Genomic DNA, 23402 nt, shown 5'->3' on the forward strand with positions numbered 1-23402 from the left:
AAGTATCCTAACTTTAGATCTTGCATTTGATTATCAATGACTAGTATTAAATAACATCATCATAAGAAAACCCTAAGTCCCTTATTAGGAAATTTAGCCCTCACACCTACACAGGGGTCAAATATAAGAGAAGTGTCACAGAAGTCGAGGTTGGAACAAATATCTTCATCACGAGGAGGAGGGTGAGGATCTAGCTGCAACCCTCTCTGCCACATACTTGACCTCCTTGCAGTTGCAAGGCTTCAGACCCTAAACCTAGCCTCGGCGAAGCGAGATCTTCGTCTGTATGGCCTAGAACCGATTGTCCGTGGCGGCCTTGAGCTCCTTTGCGGTCTTCTTTGTGATGGTGGCTGATGCACCAAGTTCACGAGATATTAGGTAGCTCGGTTGATGAGCATCCTCCTCAAACTGACGGTCCGTGAATACCTTGAGCTCCTTTGCGGTCTTATCGGCATCATCGACGCGGACGAGGGCATCATTGGCGGTGGTGGTCTTTTGGAGAGTCTCCTCCATTGATATCGACTAAGGTAAGGGGCATAGTTACTCAATAATCACAGCGAGTCCGTAGAGCATCCATCTCTTGGTCCAGGCCTTGGACACTCTCCTCCAGGTCGTTGACTCTGTCCCGCTGACGATCGATCAGGGCTCGGTCGGAAGACTGGTTGCGTCTGGTTTCGCGAAGTAGTTGAAGAGATGGGAGAGGGTGATGACAGCCAGGGTGATGGTTGCCATGGTGTTCGTCCAGATCTCGAAGTGCACAGGTTGGGAATCCATGTTGGAGGATGTCTTGGTGGTGAGATGATCGTCTGTGGAGGAGATTAGTGATGTTGACGGGGGTAGACGAGAACATCAATGGAAGTTCTGGGATTCAAATTGACTTTTAGTGAGACTATGTGTCTGTTTGTTGTTGTTGTGCGGTAGCAGCAAACAGTGTCCGTTACGACTGTTCGGGCTAAGTGTCTCGAGTGCCATTCAACTGTGATTTGAGAGTGATTTGATTATTATTGGAATATTCTCTAAGCATTATTTGACTATTATTTAACCCCCATTTGAGGGTCATTTGACGATGCTCGTCAATCGAGCTACCTAACATGTCGTGAACTTGGTGCATCAGTCACCATCACAAAGAACACAGCTGTGAACACATGGCGGCATTCAAACACAATGCCAGAAACACCATATGTCAAGACAACAAACAATGGCAAGTCGAACGCTCGAACGATAAGTGTCTTAGTATGAATCATTGTCATTTATGTATTAACTATGAAACGGCGATGTATCACCATAGCTTGGCCATTATTAAGTATTGGTATGTTCATCTAAGCTCCAATATTCACCTCCACTTCGTAGCTCGCACTTCCCTGTTCTGTAATAATCTCATGGGCAATCTTCTCAGCCAATGCATAGACAGTACCCAAGGGGTGGCCAGGAATCAGAACAGGGAAAGCAGAGGCATCAACAACACGCAGGCCCTTGACACCATACACGCGGGCCTTGGAGTCCAGAACAGCCATCTTGTCTTCAGGCTTGCCCATCTTGCAGGTGCAGGCAGCGTGCCAGACGGTCATGAGGGTGTCACGAAGAACAGCAAGAATCTGCTCATCCGTCTCGTACTTGGCGCCAGGGTACACCTCATTGAGAACAATGTTCTTCAGGGGAGTGGACTTGGCCACCTCGCGAAGTCGTCGGAAAAGGGCGATGGCAACCTCTTGATCGCCCTTGTCACCAAGGAAGTTGGGGTTGATGAGAGGTGCATCCGTGGTCGAGTTGGATTGGAGAGTAATGTTGCCGCGGGAAAGGGGTGCAACCAGAGCGCCGTTGATGCTGGTGTACTTCTTGCCATCGGCGGGTTGCTGGAGGATAGGGAACGACCAATCCTCGGAGTAGACGTTGAGAGGGATGAACTCAACTTCAGGCCAGTCGCTAGGGAAGGTAGAAAGCTTCTTCAAGGTCTCGTTAGAGAACTTCGATCGGTACTTCTGAGGAACCTTCTCCCAGCCCAAAAGCTCGACCTGGTTGGATGTCAGGGGTCCAGCTTGCTGCCCGGCATAGGCATCGAGGGCGCCTTGGAACACGGCAGGGTCGTTGATGGCCACGCTCAGAGTGTCCTCGAGACCCTGAACCTCGAATGATGGTCCAAAGAGAATGTGGTCCCACAGGTTCTGACCGACACCAGGGAGATCGGCAACCACATCAATGTCGAACTCCTCAAGATGCTTCTTGGGACCAACGCCAGAAACCATGAGAATCTGAGGAGACTGGAAAGCACCACCACTGACGATGACCTCATTTCGAGCCGTGAGAGTGTACTGCATACCCAAAGAGCTAACCTCAACGCCTGTGGCCTTCTTGTCACTGTTGAAAAGAACACGCTTGGCCAGACTCTGGGTGTACACCTTGAGAGTCTCGAGCTTCTCGCTGCGGGCAGCCTTGACAAAGTCATCAGAGGCGCTGCGAGTAGCGGTCTTGGGTCGGACCGAGGTTGTGGTGTATGAGTAGCCGAGCAGGCTGCCGCTGCTGAAGCCGTCGATGCTCTTGAGGCCAAGGGACTTAAGGCCCTTCTCGACGTATGTGGCCCACGAGGGAACATAGTTGGCGTAGCTGACTTGGATAGGACCTCCGGTGGAGGCAAAGGCGGCGGGGTCGTAGTCGGTCGTCACATTGGGGCCGCGCTTGGTGTTGTCGGGAGGAGTAAAGCTCGGGGTGGCCTGGAAGTGAGGGAGCATCTGATCCCACCTTGAAGGAGCAAGTTAGCTTGATGTTCCCAAACCTTGTGATAAATAAGACTACTCACTTGTAGCTGTCATCTCCAACCTCCTTTGCCCACTTGTCCATGGTACCGTTGGTCGGTCGGTGGTAAACGAGAAAGTTGAGCTGAGAAGAGCCACCGAGGACCTTTCCACGAGCATAGTGGATCTCTCGATCATCCGCATTCGTCTGGGGCGTCGTGGTAAATCGCCAGTCGCGCAGAGGGTTGGAGTCGAGAAGACTGGCACCGCTACCACATGTAACACCGCCAGGAGCCGTAGCGAGGATGGGCTTGGAGATCTCGAGGAAAGATCCAGCTTCGACAATGGCGACGCTGAATCCAGCCTTGGCCAGTCGGTATCCGATGGTGTTTCCAGCCGTTCCTCCTCCCACAACGACATAGTCGTAGGTGGCATCTACGCCAGGAATACCCCCGAGGGATCCGAGCTGACCGACCTTGACTCCATCACCAGCGAAAGCAGACTGAATAACGGCTTGCAGAGGATCAAGGAGTGTGCTAATGAACGGAACGTCACGCGCCGTGACAAGCGTCGAAAGAGTGACAGCCAAGAACGTAGTGCAACGCATGGTGAATGACGATCTTGCAGGCGGATGAACGAGTGATCTGCAATGCAATGCACATGAATCGATGCAGGGCACGAGTTGCACTTTATTCTTTTCCCAGTTCCTTGGTACGACTCATTGGAGCTCGGACAGTTCATGGACGCCGAGTGCTCCCTTCCATGAACTGACCGCATGAATACCCAAGCCCCAATACCCTGCTGACGGTTCCGCCGTGGTTTCATGCCGCCTGGTCCACATTGCTGGCGCTAATCTTCAGCTGGCCTGGCCAAGTGGGTAGACAGTTCCACAGCAGGGTGCTGCGGTAGAGATAAGGTATATTATGGGCGGGTTGTTGGATAGCCGAGGTTCGAGATGAGATGTTGAGACATTCAGCCAGATTGAACTGTTCTAAGACCCATTGACTGGTATGTACTGTATTGACTGATTCGGGTAAGCAGAGGACACCGTACAGACAGGTTCGAGCAAGAAGAAGGGAGCACGAAATGGGTAAAAGGGTTGCTGCGTACAGAGCACAAAGAGCACTAAATCTCCTTCGTCCCTCCAAATGGCAATAAGACGGGCATTTTGCCAGGCCACCCCAGTCAATATCTAGGACCCATGCAACGGAAAGGCTTTATCCATGGGCGCCTGGTCCAGCGGGCGAACCCGCACCTCCGCCGCCGCCGTTAGGGGGTAAGGGGCACGGGAAGCTCCGGATTCTCCGGATTGTCTCCATTACTCTCCACTGATCACCCTCGCTAGAGGGACGGCTTGTCGCAGTTAAGCTTACAAAACACCGCATTTAACCTCATGAAAGTCGTCAAAAAGTAAACATAAGTCCACCGTCAGATCTCACAACAAAGGCTTCCATCTCTTCACGAACACGTTGCAGTGATCTTGCAGTGCAGGATGCCTCCTGCGTCATTGTCACCTCGCGATACAACCTAGCCGGTCGCTAATATGCGGTTGGTCGATGCGGAGGTTACGCTAGTGGTAGATCTGACGCCGATCTCTCTTGGCGCATAGTGACGCGAGTCAGGTCACTCAAACCACCAGGTCAAAAGGGGCTGGACTCTGCTAAGAACAGGAGGTGCAGTAGCGTAGATGCTTCTTCAAGGTTGTTTATGGCGTTAAGTTCGGAGAAAAGCTGACCTTTGAGGTGAACATTTGCCGATTTAAACTGCCGTGATTCCCAGTTAGTCCTCCCGAGTTGATCAGTGCACGTTCACATCGCCACAACAAGCTTGAGTTCAAGACAATTAGGTACGTAGCTCGAGACCTTGTCGGTTCTCAGCAGTGTTGCAAGACCCATGCCCATCTCATCTCTCCCCAGTTTTACTGCGAGAGATCTCAAACGCTTCGCTCTTGAGCGTATCGCTTAGTTTGGCACCTCTCTCATGACGAGTTAGACATGGATCTTCTCGAAACCCCAACTGTTCCGATGCTTCACCCCAGTCAACCATAGGCTAGTCAATAAGTGTACTTGTCCTAAGGTGTAGAGAAACACGCCACTCTTCATCTGTCCTCTCCCTACAATTGCGCAATGATGCTTGTTCTTAACCGGCCTACGACGTGCTTAGAACATTCCTCTCCCTAGCCATAGGGTAGCGCAAGTAAGCCAATTGTCGCGATAGGCTGGGATCGTCAACGCCATCGCCGGCCCCGCCTTGGAAACCACGCGAAGTGACATCGCGCCTGTTAGCCAGGCACGAGTTGTAACAACGCGCGGTTCCGCAACCAACATAACGTCTATCCTAGTATATAACCGTCAAGCGCGAGCCTAAGTGGCGTGATGAACGGTAGCTTTGGACGTCGAATTCAGCTGGTCAGACAAAACGCCGCTTAGCTGCAGAAAGTTTCGCTTGTCCAGATCCGATGTGGCGTAGCACTCCGGACAAGGGACTTACCGAGGTAGCCGACAGTATTTCACACAAAGTCCTCCAGTTTTCTCACTGCTTCGGGGGCTATTGGCACTCATAGGCTGCAGAAGAAAGGGTAAAGTTGTGCGACGAGTGTCAACAAGACCACAATTAAGGAGTGTGTTTCGCACGGCCCAGTGTAGGGGAAGTCGTGATCCCATCAACTCTTTGCCAAGATTGTTGGCACACTCATCGTATCGACGCCTTGGCAATACCATTTTCAGATCATCCCCGGCTTGGTTACGTCCGAGCTAGTCCCTATCCATGATTATCCACGTGGCTTGTCAACGGAATCACCGGGTGGTTATCATGCGGGAATAGGGGGCTACCGTTGACGTTCACTCCGGACGCCACCGGCATCATTAGACCCCGAATCAACAGGGCTGGCCGTTGCCAAGTTATGTCAAAAACTGACAAGGGAACAAGGCTGCTGTATCAACCTAGAGACCACGTGTGCTGTGTTGGTGGCGTACACATTGGCGTACACGTGCCGACGTGGTAGCCGATGTTGCATGCTACAATGAAGTGTAATCATGACTAACATTTTGTCTGCGGTTAATCGTTCGATCTGGCAAACTCGCCTACCTTGCAACAGCGTTCTAGGAATAGTTGCAACACCAGCATGGGCTCCTGCCCCTTGGAAAGCTTCCTTGAATTTGTAAGACACCACGATAAGTAATTTCCTCAACCGCATCAAGACTATCGCCATACCATATCTGTGCTGTCTTCGATACAACAGTGTGCCACAATACATCCACTAAAGATCGCGGTGTTGCACTTACAACGCGTTGAAGTGAGCCAACTTTATTAACATCATCAAAGAGAAGGGAAGTTCTGCTAGTAGCCTAGCCTAAGGCTAGGGAAGAGGAAATCCAGATTTCAAGATCAACTAATTATATGCGAACTTGGTGACGGTTGCAGAAGAAGCCATACGCTCATAGGTATGACGGATTGATCGTGCTGATAATTGTATTTCTCTTGCTGGGCTGCCTCGAGCTGCTCTCCGGGCATGCAATGAGGTTGAATTACTCCAAGCCACAATAACAAAGAACACATCCAATGACACACGCTGTCGTTAAATCAAATCACCGTAGCCTAGACAGAATCAACCATACTAATAATAAAAAACATCAGGATTTAAACTTTGGTTGCTCAACCGTAAGTTATTTGTCACCTCCAAGATTGACACTTATCCAGGATGCTTACTAGAACATATTTTGCGCTCTCTTTAGTGGGGTGGTTTTATTAAATCTGATGGTAGATAGGTGCCCATCTCATTCAAATGGTTGAGTCTCGCTAGTTTGTCAACTCGCCGCCATCGACTCATAGGGACAATAGCCGTCATGAATGCTTATATCATTCCCCGGATAGTAGAGGTCAAGAGGGGCAGCTGAATTGCCTTTTAAGACTTCTAAGGTGCCTTAGTTCGTAAGAGGGAATTGTTCATGATGCATTTCATACAGTGTCCGATGTGTTGATCCACGTGTCTAACGCGCTGGCCTAGGGTAGGAGAGAAACAACCCTAGACGCGTCGCATCACAACCATGGAATCACAAATAACGAGGAAGACCTACTTTTCTTTTTACCGTATTCGTAAAGAGGAAGGAACTAAGGGTTAAGCAGCTTTCCAGTGACGCCGTGTGGTATACATCTTTTTATATGATTTGCGTCACCAAGATAATCGAGAGGTTAGATTCAACGGTAAGAATAAAGACTACAGGGCATGAGATCTTTGTCCTAAATTTCCATTCGTTTCAAGTTCCCGCGAGCCATGGCCATGATTGAATCTGCTCTCTACTGCTTAACAGCGATAGGAGAGAAATTAACCAAGCCTGAGCCATTTGCAATTCCTAGGCTCTCAACTGCGTGAATGACCCGCGGATCAAACTTGGAAGAAGCTTCGGTTTTTCCAACCCAATTGTTCTTTGCATCTTCCTTCTCAGACATGTAGTGTCGAACTTGATGATACTCTCCTGCTGTCAATGCAATGGAACCATGGTCCTTGACAAGTTTCCCTTCATGATTCCGCTTGAGGATCTCCAGTTTTGCATCTAAACCATTCAGTTAGATTGATAAAAATGAGAATGGCATAGGTGAAGCGAGAAAAGGGATAGAGGATGTAGAGAAGGGTTCGGTTTAAATGTCGTCAACTTGCCTTGGTTAGCATTGACAAAGTAGGCCATAGACCAACGGTCCTGATCAATGGGCAAATTGTCAAACGAGATCCTGTACAGGGTTGACTTCAACGTCTTGCCACTCCATAGTGACAAAGCATCACCAATGTTGACAACGATGGACCCTGGAATAAGCGGGACAGGCATCCACTTCTTCGAGGGAGTCTCAACCTCCAAGCCACCTCCCTGAGGCCAGACAAAGGTGACGGAGCCCCAATCTGTGTGAGAGTAGAGTCTTGGGAAATTCTTATCGGGTCGCTCGTCCAGTTTGGGATAATGGAGCATACGGAGGACACTCCCTGGGCCTCGCTCATCGTTATGGGCCTCGACCCAGTCCCAGAGGAAAGACGCACGTGGGCGGCTTGGTCGTTTGCTGGCTATTGGTTCAGCGACCTCTTTACCATAGCCGGATGGCAGATCGCATCGAGCACTATCTTGAATGGCCTCGGCACTACTGATGCCATTCTCATTGCAATGGTGGCCGGCTTCTGCAATTCTGTGCCAACTGTACTCAACGGCTGCATCGGTTCCGATCACCACATCGCTTTCCCCGTCGCCATTCGCGCCAGCTTCGGATACTGGTTCTCTTACTTTGCCGTAGTAACACGCTGCGTCCTCGCCTTGTTCTGGTTCAACATCCAAGGTTTTGGCGGTGCCTCGGCCATGGCGGCTGTCATCACATCCATCTGGCCCAGTTTCAGTCACCTGCCGAACCACCTCCCCGAGTCGGCCGGAATCACGACACAAACCATGGTGGCGTATCTTGTGTACAACTTGGTCCAATTCCCGCTGCTTCTTATTCCCACCGATCGGCTTCAATGGCTCTTCTTGGCAAAGGCAACATTGGTTCCTCCCATGGTCATATGCATGACTGTCTGGACATGTCTTCGGGCGGGTGGCCGTTCAGACATCTTTCAAGTCAGGCCTACAGTGCATGGCACTGATAGAGTCTGGCTTTGGCTGGCTACCATGACTTCTGTTACCGGGGGATACTCCACTATCGCAGTCAACATCCCCGACTTTTCGAGATTCAGCAAAACCCCCACAGCACAGTGGTGTCAGCTGCCCTTGATCCCATTTTTCAAGGTCCTCACGTCTTTGTTTGGCATTATTTGCACAGGTGCCTCAATTCGCATATATGGTGAATACGTTTGGGATCCTCTCCAAATTGTCACGTCTTGGGGGACCACCCCCGGTGGGCGATTTGCAGCCTTTGTAGCTTCCACTATCTGGCTTCTCGCACGGATTTGCTGCAACATCTCAGCCAACTCCATCAGCTTTGCTAATGACATCAGCACACTTTTCTCAAGATGGTTCAACATTCGTCGAGGCGTCATCTTTGCTGCCATTGTCGGGGCTTGGGGCCTGGTGCCTTGGAAGATCAATTCCGCGGCAGGCAGTCTGCTCAGTTTCATGTCTGGCTACGCTATCATACTTGGTCAATTCGCGGGAATCATGATTGCTGGCTACTGGATCATATGGCGCCGATCATTAGATGTTGTTAGCCTCTACGATCCCAAGGGCACATATCGATATAACAAGGTACTACTATCCATCCACCAACATCCTGTTACATGCTAACCATCTACATAGTTCGGTACGAACTGGAGAGCATTTATCGTCGTTTTTGGTATTGTTGGGCCTCTTGTACCTGGCCTTGCCAGGGCAGCAAGCCCTTCGGCCGTGCACATCGGCACGGGCTTGAGGCATTTGTATAGTATCAGCTGGCTTTTTGGGTTCTTTACCGCCCTGATCTCATACTTTACCCTCATGAAAGTCTTCCCAGCGAAGTCAACATTGACTCGGAGGGACGAAGTGCTGAATGGGTTGAATGTGATCGAATCAGATCTTGAACATCAACATGGGCCTGACATTGTTGATATGAAAGGTACCAGCATTCCAGAGGCAAAGGAAGAAACTAGTATAAAATTTCTTAGAAAGTATTTACTACTTCAAAGCCAATAATATAAACGACAAGGCTATTAACCCTGCAATAATATACAATCGGCTATGAAGCACAAGACCCAGTTTGAACGCAGCCGAATAGATTCGACTCAAGCCCGAACTATCCCAGCACTGAGATCAGTCTAGAAATCAGGAAGACCAGCCTCGTCAGCACAGGGGATGGCGCAGTCACCTCCCCATCGCATGCCACCAGACCTAAGTAGACTGTTAGTTTGAACCACGATGCGATTGATAGTAGGGAACGAACGCAAACTGATCCTTGACTCCAGAAGAGCACAGGCCGCGGCAGTTCTCACCAGCAGAGTACTGGCAGTAGGAGATCTCGCCTTGGGATTCTATAGTCGCTCACGTTAGTAGAATTCTTTTGAGGAAATGTTTCACTTCTTACCCCAGGTGTTGAGGACAATGTTGTAGCCATCGCGGTAGAAGACGTATTGGGGGTTGCAAAGTCCCTGCACCTCACAGGTCTTGGTGCCGGGAATACCACCCCAAGCGTGCTCCTTGGTGGCCGTGTATTGGATCTACGCTCCAAATTTAGTGCAGTTCATCTCTTGGCAGAGCATGTATACTCACGCTGTAAGTTCCAATACCCTGGTCGCCCTCATAGTAGACAACGGGAGGGTCGTTGTTGGGAGGGTCAATCCAAGAGCAGCTGTCCTGTCGTTAGCATTATCCTAGTCCCTTCAAAAGAAATGCTCACTTGTCATCCTTGTGGGTAGCGGTTCTGTCCTTAGAGCCGCGGTCATAGGTGCGGGTCTCGCAGTTACCACCACCCTGGGTATCAAAGTAGGTGCGACAGCGGCCGTGGTTGTGCCAGATGATATCCTGGCCATCATCACCAAGAGCATCAAGGGTCTTGTCGGCGATTCCGCTGATGATCTTGTTCTCCATCTTGGAGAGGGGAACCAGGAAGAGACCAGCAAGGCCGCGGACCGCCTTAGCTGCGACAGCACCCTGGCGCTTGGATAAGTCGTCTCCACGGGCTTCGATGACACCGGTGTTCAGAAGCTGAAGGGTCTGGGCGTGAGACTCCTGAAGCTGTCGGAGTCTATCTTCGTCGCGGATCTGGATCCCCTTACCAGCAGGCGGGAGAGCCTGGGGGAAAGCCGAGACGGCCGGAAGGCAAAGAGCGAGAGTGTTGATGAACTTCATGGTGATGAGTATCAGAAAGAGTGACTAAAAGAAGTAAAAGAGTATAATGTAGAAGACAAAAGAGTGGAGTAAGTTGGTGTAGGTTGCTGGATGAGCTGGTGATGAAGAAACTATTCTACAACGATGCTAGGCCTCTATATATACACGAGATAGGTCTTACCTATGTCCCCCAGGTGTTGTAATCTCGAACTTGTTGATGAAGGATAGTCAGGTCCATCGAAGGATCAAACTCCATAAGACCGTGAAGGATTACATGCCTTCCTTGGTGAGCATTCTGCCCCAAAAGTGGAGGATCGATCGAGTAAATGGTTCAAAGTAGATAGAACTGCGTGTGACAAGGACTCTAAAGACCGGGCATGGGCAGATCCAAGCTCGTCAGAAATAAGAGCTGCTACGTTAGAGGTCTCTTTCCGAAATTAGAGTTCTATGCGTCTGGAGAAACTGGCCACGACTTGATGGATGCCCTAGAAGGCTCTCTGACGATGGGAAGACCCCGGTGGCTAGGTTGCCAAGACGGTGTTTGCCGCTTGCAGAGCCTCCGTGAGCTCTGAATGGGTGCGCGTCCCGGCGCTTGCCCCATAATCGGACATTCGTATCGACAAACGTCTCCGCACAAGCTGGGCCATGAAGCTTGGCACTGCCTCAGCCAAGAGGGCGTTTAATAGGAATCTCCTGGCTTGGCAGAAAGCCTGATAGGGCCAGGAACGAGACTTAGGCGAATTTGAACCTGGCCGTCAAGGTGATGCCGCTAACTCCACCATAGGGAAACGGCCGATACCCATCGGGGCTTGGACTCGCTGCCTTCACTTCACTCCTTCTTAGAACACGGGCTACAACCCAGGGTCTCATTGCGATGAGTAGGTCTATTGGCAGAACGTTCAAGTAGCTGGCCGTTTCTAGCCAGCTGTATGCACACAACACGACTGTATTCTTTAGCTTACAGTCGTACAGTATGGGGCGTCAGCTCACAGGGCTAGCTTTGAGACACAGGCGATTAGGGGTCGCGTGACGGAAACCGCCCTCGATTTGTCCGGATACAACACCAATAGAAACAAAAGTACCTTGTTGAGCGGGCAAAGATCGGAGCTATTGACTGTGCCACACAAGATGAAGCGCTGTGGAGACGGGAACCAAGGGGGCTCGAATTCCCCAGGCTCCATTGGAACCATTTACGCGGTTTAAGCTTAACCTAGCGCCTGGATGGAAATTGCAGGTCAATTGTTGGCCTTTTTGAACATGTTTCGTGCGATTCAAGTCAAATCTGATACCCCCTATGCGGCTCATGCCTCTTGGTACATAAAGACGAGGGTTGCCATCCTTCCAAGAGGATGCGGAAACACGGCTTGATCTTGGTCCGGCAGTCCCTACAAACATGGATCCTGTTCCTTCTCTGTCACTTCTCTACAAGCCAAGAAAGATATCATTTCCCAAGCTGACACAGCTGCTTATCACAGTGGGCTGCGAAGTTTGGCGAAAGTTTATTTTTCTGACGCTCCTTGGTTAGTTGGGCCGATTATTATACGTGTTTGTGCCTTGTCACTGGTAGGGCTCTGTCTGGTTGCCCTGTCGCTCAAAACAACGGGGAGGATTGCACCATGAGATAGGCTAAGTAACGAGCGTTAGCTCTCTCACGTGTCTCGTACAGAGCGTGGTTCTTGTGATGCCCAAAGAACTCAGATATGAATAATGCCTCAGGTAAGCTAGAAGCGCAATCGTGAGCAGCATCAACTGAATGAGCAAAAACGCGAAAGTTCGGCCCCAACTGGCAGAAAACTGAATGGAAAACACGATCGCTGCGGGCTCTACTAAATTCCTTCACCACGTAGCCATCAATGGACGGTTTGGGGCGCTTATGTCACGGAAAGACATGGCAAGCATGTTTTACGATACCCCCGGTTTTCACAACCAAATTGCCTCATCTAACGGCTGGGAAGAGTACCTTGGACGATAGTTCAACGGAAAGTGAAAGCTAACCTTGGACTACTTCCAGCAGGAGGCATCTGCGGAAGCTCAGTGTGTGCGAAACGTGCACACGTGACCCATCATTGGTATGAAGGGATGGCTGCAGAGACTGCACATGTTATGCAGGTTGGTTTGTGCATTCTCGACAGAATCCAGTGGTGGATCAAGGTGACATTGCAGAACACCAGAATCAAAGACACAATAACCAACAGGGGGTCACACATCTCTTCTTCACTCCCAGGGCAAGCCCCAGGTGGCAACGAAAAGAACAAAAGATACGCCTGTCAGACGTCCATCAACACCCACCCCAACCGCGCGCCCGAAGGCAAGACCGCAGTCAGGGTCGAGATCATCAAGAGAACACACTCTCTATACAGCAGCCGTTCAGAACAACTACCGCCCTCCTTGCGGAGAGATTGAGAGGACCAAGGGTATTCACTCTAGGGTGTCGAGGATATACATTCATCAACCAGGGTGAGATCTGTGGCTCTTTTGGAGAACCAAGAGAAGGTCGAATACTATAGAAATGATTCTCTGAAGTATTGTCGACATGAAGAAGAAAGAAGAAAAAGTCCAAAAGTTGGGAGGAGAGACAAACTTTTATAGAGGACGAGGTGGACCGGACTGCCCCTTCTCACCGCCTAAAAGTTTTCGACCTCATTTCGCCTCCAGCCCCCAATTTTGGACCGGCCCGAAAGGCCTCAAGCTACTGATGTCTTGGCCGCCCACTTCCCGGCACCAAGTTTTCCAGGTGCCTCACCCTATAGTCATGATGCCTTCAAAGATTAATGCATAGAGATGTTCTCTACGCATGATGGCAACATAGGATACTGTATTGTTTTGATGTTGATGAGAGTTTGCTTGCCATCCATGAGCCACCACATCATCCCGTTGCATCACCATAATCTGAGCCAAAAACGCTCAACTGGCTCTTAAAATCATCAATCACTGCCACACTTAGCAGGAATTGTCTTGCCAAACTTGAGAGCAATCACCTAACACAGCACCCACGTCATAACTAGGCCGCAAAACTCAACTCTGGCCCACCAAGTAATCTCGTTAATAATGAAGAACCCCGTAATCAGAGTTTTTCTCGTTGGACTCCAGCCTCCATGTCCGGATATGGATGCGATCGCCTCACTGACGCTGCCAGCCGGTCTCTGATATTGTGACAAACATTCTGAAAGCCATGATAATTGGCCCAGTCCTTGTGGAAACAGACTCAAACGTGCCAAGTCCGTCCTCAACGTGAAGTCGAGAAAGCCGGTGATAGCCTCCGCAGCGGCTGTTTCTGTGTCAATGGTGGAGACAGCCAGCACGCGACCTGACTCGATCCCACCATCGTAGCACAACGGCCCGTTTCAGGATCGCGGGTCCGGCCGAGATGGAAGAAGAGCCAAGTACCAAATTCCCCGTTCATCTCTTATCAGATAAGAATCTCTTGGCCGTTGTCCGAGACGCGACTTTTCACACGCGTTTCGGTTTCCAAACCGTTTACCGTCCGTTACACGTAAAAAACGTCCCGTGAGCCGCCATTTCCCAGTCAAACCTGCCAAGGATCTCACTTCAAAGTTGTCCACAAGCCTTTGCTTGCAACGAGTGCATCCGGGAGATGGCTATTGTGCTTGATCGCGGCCATTTACATACCCATATTATGAGATCCTCTACCAACGCATTTTTTCTTGATGATCCAATCAGATCTCTGGCGAATTATAGCCTAAAATGCAAATCTGGGCTCGATAGGGAGCTTAATCGTGACGATAGTAGGCATCGATACGAGCATGTCGGGATACTCATCTCCAACTCCCATGTGGCTGTTGATGGAAATGTGACATCAACTCGACCGCAGCTGTCTCCTAATAACGGGAGATCACAATGATCTAGTCCTTTTGGATGAGAATGACAGTGGGGCTTCCAAGTGAAATTCTGAGGCCCATATACTATAGAGCACATTGACCTCGCGGCCCCGACATCGTTCTACGTGTCACTTCCAAGGGTAATCCACATTATGGTATTAATAGATTTCCCTCCCTCTTATTTCCCCCTTTTCTACTTTTTTTTTTCCTTTCGCGGCGCAGTGTTCGCCTTCTGTTGACTTGGTCTTTGAAGGAGATTTCGAACTCGCCAAGTTCAGCTTGGTTGGGCGGCTTCGGCCAATGGTATAAGGGGTTAACTACGAGCCATTGCTAGTCAAAATACGGTTGGGTACTCAAGATTTCGCTATAAATAACATAGTAGAGCCTTATATGTATCAGACCCCGGGACAAGCTTTGCGATGGTATGGCCTGGCACGTCGTGGCTAAGAAATGCATGTAGCTCGAATTTTTGTCTATCCAAAAGGAGCAGGAATTTCAGAAGAGATATGCCAACATAAGATGATAATTATATTACTATTGTATCATTTTATTACGTCTTTCTGGTTGCATTTAGAGGATAATTGCAGGTATGTTTTGGCTTCCCTCGCCCCATGCAGCTGGTGCTTCCCCAAAAGTTCCAAGCTTTGGGGGCCAAGCCGTTGCCCGGATGAACCACAGATATGCATGTGACCTTTGGCAGAATTGTAGGAATGTGACACCTTCCTTGATGGAGGTTGATTGGACCATGTCGGACCTTAACCACAACACTCGTCCATCTTCTATTCGGGCTTCTAGATATGTCTTTTCTGTTCCATTTTCATGCAGAATAATGTCATTCGGCACTTTAATTTGGCCCAAAAAAGGGCACAATCGAGGTACGGAGTGGATTGTCTGTCATTGACTGTTTAATAATCTTCATGCATCCTCGGGGCCCAAGGGTTGACCATGCCGAATGCAGAGACATAGACATACAGTGACTGACATGTTTCCACGTAATGAGGCCAACTGGATGCATGAACCTCGACATTGATACGTCATTGGACGAGTTATGAATTCGGAAACGATACGACTGACTTGCTGACTGCAGCCTGCAGGTGTAGGGCTGACCCCCCTGTCTCGGGGAATGCCAAGACCCCGAGCCACCAATTGGAGGCTTGCATTGCCAATATTTATCCGTCCTTTGTTATCACCATCCAGTTGCGACTATGGCGTTCTTGGTAAGCTGGATGGAAATGGTCTCTCTTGTGATTCTGATGTGATTATGAAGCTGCAATTCAACATTGCGACAATGGTGATCTGATCACGTCAGCTAGGTGAGGAAAGAATATATATAAGTCAGTTGGTCGTCTGCAATTACTTCCACTTCATCATCAGTTCAAACAACACTTACAAGCAACACAACACAACACAACTTTCACCAACACTTACCTTTTACATCTACACATTCCACCTACAAACCATGGCTCATCTCGCTGCCGTCCAACCTGCCCCCAAGGCCCCCTTCGAGGTCAAGGAGATTGAAACCCCTCAGCCTGGACCTCATGAGCTCCTCATCAAGAACGAAGCCATTGCGATCCAGCCTATCGACGCCAAGATAGCCAGAGTCGCAATGCTGCCAATCCCCTACCCAGCTATTCTTGGTAGTTCCTTCGCTGGAACTGTCACCGCCGTCGGCCCTGAAGTCACTGGCTTTGCTGTTGGTGACAAGGTCGTTGCGGCCAAGACTGCCGGCGCCACCGAGAACAAGAACAGCGCTTTTCAGAGATATGTCATCTCTAGTGCCGTCACTACCACGAAGCTTCCAAGCGATGCCTCCCTGGATACTGCCGTTCGCCTGGTGGGCAATCTGGCCACTGTTCCTGCTCTCTTCAACGCCACTTTGAAGTTGGCCAGGCCAGACCCTAGTGCTCCTGCAAAGCCTCAAGGCAAGAAAATCTTGGTCTACGGAGGAACGTCCAGCATTGGAAGCCTTTCAATCCAGTACCTCAAGCAAGCTGGATACGACATCGTCACAACCACCTCGCCTCGCCATGAGGCTTTTGTATCCCGTCTCGGTGCCTCTAAAGTCATCGACCACACCCAAGACTCCGAGAATACCGTCAAAGAGCTTGTTTCTGCAGGCCCTTATGACGTCGTTGTTGACAACATTTCGACTGCACAGACCGTCAAGCTCCTGGCAGACGTTCTCGCAGCACAAGGAGGAGGCAACGTTTACGCCCTCCAGCCCCCATTTGCCCCAGAGACCCTCCCCGACGGCGTCTCGCGCATCTTTGAGGGCTGGTCTCTGCTACTGGCTAAGGAAGAGCATGCTGAACTGCTCAAGTGGACCTTTGCTACCTATTTCCCTCAGGCTCTTGCAAAGGACAGTCTGATTGCTGTTCCCCCGAGGAAGATTTCTGGTGGACTGGCTGGATTGGACAATGCATTGGACATCCTGATTAAGGGAGTCAGCAGTGAAAAGTTGGTTGTGGATCCTTGGGAGTAGGAGTCTGAGGCATGATAGCACTGAGGTTCACGTTTCTCGATTAGTTAGTGAGAGCCTGAAGCAGATAGTATGAATAAGAAGAAGAAGGAATATTGCCTTTAAGTTCGGTTGAATTTAATGTATTAATATATTTTTAGCTCAAGGCACTCATAGATATCCATGTATATCACTTATTATTGAGGATTGTGCTCTATATTAACATTAACAAATCAGTAAGTTAGCAAAAGCCTCCAGTCTGTACCTCGCCTTACTATTATTACTCGAGCAAAGGTAATGCGTTATTATGTCTATATATATTACCACCCAAATCCTCGAGTACGTATTGCTCAGGGAAGATCTAGTACTGAATACAGCATCCCTGAAAGTAATCCAGTTGATTGGCTTGGACCCCCTGTCGTGGACCCCCGCGGAGGGTTTGCCAGCTCATCGAGTGAGTAGGCACCATGAGTTATGTTTCTCCGAGAGAGTTGCCCTACAATGCTCTATTATAGAATCAACACCGCGCGACGATAGCCGCTCTGGATAGTGCGGGATGGACATGGATGTCGAGTCCGAAGCCCTCGGGACAACTGTGGATCCCGTTGCCACTGGTTCTACCGAGGCGAGCAGGGGGAGTGGGGGAGCATTACAGTAATGCCGAAAAGGGATATCACCACGCTCGGCACGGCAGAGACGCGTGCCAGTGTATAAGAGGGACGACGGTGCTCTTACATTAGACGTTTGTGAGTTTGCAATCAGTTCGATTCATCGCCCAACAAATCATCCCTTGCAATGGAGCGGATTTGTGTCAACCCTGTTGTTCCCGGGTTTGCCCCCCGATCCTTCTATTGTTTACGTGGACGGTATCTATTTTCTTGTCAACTCTAGCTTTCATATTTTCCCCGGCTTGCCAGTATATGCCTCAAGAGACCTGAGAGAGTGGAAGCATATTGGTATGTTTTCCAAATTCAGACCTTGAAGTCTTTGTTCTCTAGACCTAACAGGTGTGAAAAGGCAATGCGCTGAATAGGCCTGGACAGTTGAGCCTTCAACAGTCCGTAACCAAGATTGTTGGTCCCGAGGATCCAGATGAGAGGATCTGTGCTGAAGGTGGTCTCTACGCTCCTACGATTCGATACCACGAGGGAACCTTCTATATTGTGTGCACCAATGTTATACATACGCGATCTCAGGGATCGAACGAGAGCGAACGTCACAACTTCATCCTGTCGACGACCGACATCTGGTCCGATGAATGGAGCGACCCTCTGTTCTATGATTTCATGGCCATCGACACCAGTCTGTTCTGGGACGATGATGGCCGTGTCTATGTGATTGGTGCCTCTGGTCCGCCGCCAGATACCAAGATTCGCCAGTTCGAGATTGACCTCAAAACGGGCAAGAGACTCTCCGAGGAGAAGATACTTTGGGAGGGCATTAGCAAGGTTTACCCCGAGGGCCCTCATATGTATAAGAAGGATGGATGGTATTACCTTCTTATCGCGGAGGGTGGCTGTTTTGCAGACCATCACACTATAATGGCTAGGTCGCGAGATATTTGGGGGCCATACGAACCGAACCCGGCCAACCCGGTTCTGAACAAGGCGGATCGAGAAGGGTATATTCAGTACACGGGCCATGGGGACCTTTTTCAAGATCCCTCTGGGCAATGGTACTTTGTGTGTCTGGGCGTGAGGAAGAACAATGGCCGTTTCATCATGGGACGTGAATCCGTTCTCACCACAGCTACCTGGCCGGAAGGTGAGTATCCAGTCATTGACAAGGTTGAACTGGATGTCTCACTTCCAATCACACGGGTCCTGTCTTTTCAGTGGCCTGTCCGACGAAGCCCCGACTGTCCCGATGTCGCTCTCGTCCATATCCGCGATCCCATCATCGAGAACTACGAATCCGATGGAAACAGCTTCATCTTGACAACCAGCAAAGCAGACCTGTCGAATCCAGAAGCCCCGGTGACGTTCATCGGAAAACGTCAAAGACACCTGGATGGTTCGGCTTCGGTGACATTAGGGCCCCTCGACCAGCTAGCTACGGGCGGCTCCAGTCTCAGGACCGGGCTATGCTACTACAAGGACGAACATCGCTTCGTACGCATCTTCCTCGATGTCGACTTAATGGAGGTTGTTCTGGAGATTGTCAACGGCGCCAGGTCCATCGAACGAAGGACATCCCGGAGCCTGAACGCAGGCAAGGGCGTGAAGACCATATTTGGCATTGACTACACCGAACTAGAGTTTGCGTTCTGGTTCTCCGTTGACGGTGCAGCGACAAAAGAGGAGCTCGGAAGGATAGACAGTCTGGACATGACAGGCCATGACTTCGTGGGGCCCATCATCGGGATGTACGCCGTCGGCGACAACGAGGTCAAGGTGCAGTACTCTGATTTTCAGGTGAAAGACAGGTGAAGCTTCTTGTAACTAGAAATCCATTTGTTGTCCCAGTACATCGGATGCCTTTGAGTCCAAACGTACCAGCATGTCAATCAAGCGCATGGCACATTGATTCGCCTGGGACTTGACGACATGACTCTCTGCATTGTGCGCCAGCTCGAGCAGAAGGCTGCCGACCCTTCTGATCTTCTCGACCTAAGACTCACGACCTTGTGTAAGCGCGTGAATTTCTTTGTAGCACGCTCCTCGGGTCGACTTACGCAATGCTCTCCCTCGGCCTGGAGATGTAGAAACGGGACGCTCTCAAGTGCATTTAGGAAATCTTGGGCTTGCTCTATCTGCCTCATGGCTAGCGTCAAGGGGTCCGCGCTGAGGCCGATGACCTCGGTCGTTTTGCACTGAATGGCTGAGTGTAATACTAGAACCTTTATCATGTGAAGTGTGATGAGATAACTGGTCCGTTGCCGCTGCAAGACTTGGGACATGTACTTGTCTGCCTCTTGGTTCATGTCAGGAGATGATTCCGCAGGCGATCGGAACAAGACTGGGAGATTGTTGGTCAGAGTGATCATCTCAAAGTATGCTTCCGACAACTGTTTGACGCTCTCGCGACTGGCTACCATGTCGTTGAATGCGTCCGACGCCTCCCTAGAGAGCGATTCCATGCCTTGGATGACGCGGGCGGCCATGGCCCATAGGCGACAAATGACGTGGAACCCCTCAGCAAGACGGCCTTCTATCCCGGCACCGTTTGACTCCCCTCCAGGGTCGAAGAGTGGCACAGGGCTTGCCGAATGCGCCTTTGTGGTAAGCCCCCCCTCGAATAGAGTCTCGTGAATTGTCACCGGACGGCCCTTCATCACCAAGGCCGTCTTGTCGCAGACGTACAGCTGCCAGAAGGCGTTCCGTAGGAGTGTCTCCTCAAGCGCGTCTCGTCCCTCGAGTGCGCTCTCATGGTAGAGGCCCATCCTCATCGCGATGAGACCCGCTTCGCTCAAGATATGAAAGGCAACTCCATGCGTCCCCGATGCAGTCTGTATGGATGACGATAGAAATAGCCGGATACTGAGGGACGACGAGTTGGGGTGCTCGAGATCGTAATCCTCATAGATCCTCAGCGTGTCTCGCGCCGCTCGGAGGAATAGAGGGGCAGTGAGGTACTTGCTGGGCAGGAGAGACTCGGGGACGACGTATGTCACGGCTGCGCATAGGGCTGTGAGAAGGGTAATGCTCCTGAGCGCCTCGATCCGCTCCCGCTCCGTGTCAGCAGCAAAGCAGTGCAAGACGCGTTCGTAATCGTCTGTGGGACTGTCTCCATCCAAGAGCGGGATGAAGAAACGGTGAACGGTCGCACGGACTGTAGCTTCATGACATACGGGGGTTGATCCGAAAACATATCGGGTATACAGGAGGATACAGTTGTTTGCGATTGACGCTGCTGTCTGGGATGGAGTGGCAGCTAGGAGCCCCGCCAGGAGGCCGAGATGGACGCGGGTAGCAGTCTCGGTCTGGGTTTCTGGCGTTTCGATAAGGGGATTGGCGGTGACGGTGCTGGACAGTGGACTGTCAGAAGCCGAGCACGAGGGAGCATTCGTCTCGGCGGGAAGCGCTGGGCTCTCGGCTCCTCGGGATGAGTCGGTGGCTGTAGAGGCTGAGCAAGGAGGTACTTCGGGACGGGCGTCTTGCCATTTGACCGGCTTTGGACCACGTTTCTTGGGAGGTGAGTATTGACAAGCCGTCTTTGCTATGTCGCAGTTTCGGCACGTCGTCAAGCCGTCACACTGTCGATTCCCCAGGCGTTAGCAGAAGGGGTTGGCTTACCTGTGGAGAAAGGCCGGATCGGCATTACTCACCTTGACTTTACGGCGACGGCACAATCTACAAGCCTGTCTTGAAGCCTGCCTTGAAGCCATTGGGTTGCTGCGACGTGGCAGTGGAGTGTGATGAAGAGCAGAGCAGAGTCCAGCTCGGGCAAATAACTAAGGCGTCGCGCTTATATTCACCGAGGATGAGCCTCGTTTAGGTGATCGTATCTCGGGAATCGTTCTCTAAGGAACCCACAAATTCCCCGAGTCACCACAGGCCCACAGCCAAGGATCTAGCGTGCGGGGTCAGGTGCAGTAGTAAGAGAGCCATTGCGCAGAGGCAGACCACAGTGGACGGACTCCTCGACTCCTACAGGAGGCGGCGAAACATTTGGACATCGGCTAATTGTGACGGGCCCAGAAGCCGTGGGATCTCTGAAGTGCATCATGACGCATCCCCGAGTCGAAAGGGCAGACATCAGGGTTTGATAAGAAGAGTTGCCTGTGGAGGACATTGTCATTATATAGAGGGACCAAGTTCTCTTTTCAAACGCATCGAAAACTACGGCTCATCTCAACTTGAAGCATTCGAGCACAACTTCAAGATACAACTGCAAGCACACAAACTCGAAATGGCGTCCTCTAGAGTTGCACCGCTCAAGGGTCTTCCCTCGGACTTTGAGTGGGGGTTTGCCACGGCCGCCTATCAGATTGAAGGCGGTGCCAACGAAGGCGGCAAGGGCCCTTCCATCTGGGACGTCTTCACCCATCTGGAACCATCCCGTACTCATGGGGCCACCGGCGATGTTGCCTGTGACCATTACCACCGATATGAGGAGGACTTTGACCTTCTCGTCAAGTACGGCGCCAAGGCATACCGCTTCTCCTTGGCATGGTCGCGCATCATTCCGCTCGGCGGACGAAATGACCCAATCAACGAGGACGGCGTTGCCTTTTACAATAAACTCATCGACGCCCTGCTTGCTAGGGGTATCACGCCTTGGGTTACTCTCTACCACTGGGACCTGCCGCAGGGGCTCCAAGACCGATATGGCGGTTGGCTGAATATCGAGGAGTCTCAAAAGGACTTTGAGCGGTATGCGGGCGTGTGCTACGAGCGCTTTGGCGATCGTGTGAAGAACTGGATCACGGTGAACGAGCCGTGGGTCGTTTCCATCCATGTAAGCAGAGAGAGCTCCTACCAGCCGGCTCTTCACTTGAAGACAGCCTGATATGTAGAATTGAGGGGCTTACACAGTTGTAGGGATTCTCGCATGGCAACGACGCTCCCGGACGAAGCACCACTAACAAAGCCTGTACCGAGGGTGACTCGACAACCGAGCCTTGGATCGTTGGGCACTCTCTCATCCTAGCGCATGCTGCAGCGGCGAGACTGTACAACAAAGAATTCAAGCCGAAGCAAGGGGGCCAAATCGGTATATCCATCAGTGGCGACTATTTTGAGCCTTGGGATCCCAAGGACCCTAAAGACCACCAAGCGGCCGAGAGGAGGATGCAGTTTTGGCACGGCTGGTTTGCCAGTCCCATGTTGTGAGTGGCCCTCGGAGGACGGCCAGGGGCAGAACCCCAGGACCGGTTCCCTCAGTGCTGCACAAGTCTGCTAATATACCGCCCGCGTTCAAGGCTTGCACAGGATTATCCAGACGTCATGCGAGAGCAACTCGGAACCCGCCTACCCGCCTTCACCGAGGCCGATTTCGCCCTGTTACGCGAGGCTGAGCTCGACTTCTACGCCATGAACTACTATACTTCCCAATTCGCGCGACACCGCACCACTCCGGCGCCTGCTGAGGACTACAAAGGGAACGTGGATGACTACCCGGAGAACAAGGCCGGTGTCCCCATCGGCGACCTGAGCGGCATATTCTGGCTGCGCTCTGCGCCCCAGGGGTTCCGAAAGCACCTCAACAGGACTTACCACCTGTATGGGAAGCCTATCTACGTGACCGAAAACGGCTGCCCCTGCCCTGGTGAGGACAAGATGACCAAGGCAGAGTCTGTGAAGGATGAGTTTCGTCAGCGATACTTTGCGGACCACTTTGATGCCATTGTTGGGGCGATAGAGGATGGCGTAAAGGTGAAGGGCTATTTTGCCTGGTCGCTGATGGACAACTTGGGTGAGTTATCCCGCCTGATAATCTTGACCTTGTTTTCGAAGCTGACTGCGATCCTAGAATGGTCCGAGGGGTACGGTCCTAGGTTCGGGGTGACCTATACAGACTATGATACACTTGAGAGGACGCCCAAGGAGTCGGCCTTGATGCTTAGAGGCATGATAGAGGAGAGGACGAAGGCCTAGGTTACTGATGGGCAAGCATGATGGAGCCTGGAGCCCCTATATGTAGAAATCAAAACTTTTAC

General features: G+C 51.0%; 7 protein-coding genes across 7 annotated transcripts; 3 read left to right on the plus strand and 4 right to left on the minus strand.

Annotated features, from left to right (window-relative positions):
• Nucleotides 1-291: 291 nt before the first annotated feature.
• Nucleotides 292-3336, minus strand: MRS44_011629 (uncharacterized protein; the record flags this gene model as incomplete). The annotated part of the gene is made up of 3 exons (XM_046272064.2): nt 292-522; nt 1338-2736; nt 2795-3336. 3 exons carry the CDS (start codon nt 3334-3336, stop codon nt 292-294), a joined length of 2172 nt encoding a protein of 723 aa, XP_046134654.2.
• A 3689-nt stretch (nt 3337-7025) lies between these two features.
• On the minus strand, nt 7026-7690 carry MRS44_011630 (uncharacterized protein; the record flags this gene model as incomplete). The annotated part of the gene is made up of 2 exons (XM_046280967.2): nt 7026-7282; nt 7423-7690. The coding sequence occupies 2 exons, from the start codon at nt 7688-7690 to the stop codon at nt 7026-7028; spliced, it is 525 nt and encodes a 174-aa protein (XP_046134653.2).
• A 33-nt stretch (nt 7691-7723) lies between these two features.
• Nucleotides 7724-9370, plus strand: MRS44_011631 (uncharacterized protein; the record flags this gene model as incomplete). Its single annotated transcript, XM_046270768.2, has 2 exons — nt 7724-8947; nt 8999-9370. The coding sequence occupies 2 exons, from the start codon at nt 7724-7726 to the stop codon at nt 9368-9370; spliced, it is 1596 nt and encodes a 531-aa protein (XP_046134652.2).
• A 122-nt stretch (nt 9371-9492) lies between these two features.
• Nucleotides 9493-10522, minus strand: MRS44_011632 (uncharacterized protein; the record flags this gene model as incomplete). The annotated part of the gene is made up of 5 exons (XM_046278368.2): nt 9493-9565; nt 9618-9705; nt 9759-9891; nt 9944-10022; nt 10071-10522. The coding sequence occupies 5 exons, from the start codon at nt 10520-10522 to the stop codon at nt 9493-9495; spliced, it is 825 nt and encodes a 274-aa protein (XP_046134651.1).
• Nucleotides 10523-15799: 5277 nt separating this feature from the next.
• MRS44_011633 (uncharacterized protein) lies at nt 15800-19230 on the plus strand (the record flags this gene model as incomplete). The annotated part of the gene is made up of 2 exons (XM_065619795.1): nt 15800-16821; nt 17835-19230. The coding sequence occupies 2 exons, from the start codon at nt 15800-15802 to the stop codon at nt 19228-19230; spliced, it is 2418 nt and encodes an 805-aa protein (XP_065475867.1).
• Nucleotides 19231-19242: 12 nt separating this feature from the next.
• Nucleotides 19243-21128, minus strand: MRS44_011634 (uncharacterized protein; the record flags this gene model as incomplete). Its single annotated transcript, XM_065619796.1, has 3 exons — nt 19243-19410; nt 19476-20996; nt 21069-21128. 3 exons carry the CDS (start codon nt 21126-21128, stop codon nt 19243-19245), a joined length of 1749 nt encoding a protein of 582 aa, XP_065475868.1.
• A 524-nt stretch (nt 21129-21652) lies between these two features.
• On the plus strand, nt 21653-23340 carry MRS44_011635 (uncharacterized protein; the record flags this gene model as incomplete). Its single annotated transcript, XM_046270752.2, has 4 exons — nt 21653-22201; nt 22285-22571; nt 22665-23158; nt 23216-23340. The coding sequence occupies 4 exons, from the start codon at nt 21653-21655 to the stop codon at nt 23338-23340; spliced, it is 1455 nt and encodes a 484-aa protein (XP_046134647.2).
• Between the last annotated feature and the right edge of the window lie 62 nt (nt 23341-23402).

Source organism: Fusarium solani, assembly GCF_023522795.1.
Source record: "Fusarium solani strain SB1 chromosome Unknown bctg00000007, whole genome shotgun sequence".
Classification (NCBI taxonomy): Eukaryota; Fungi; Ascomycota; class Sordariomycetes; order Hypocreales; family Nectriaceae; genus Fusarium; species Fusarium solani.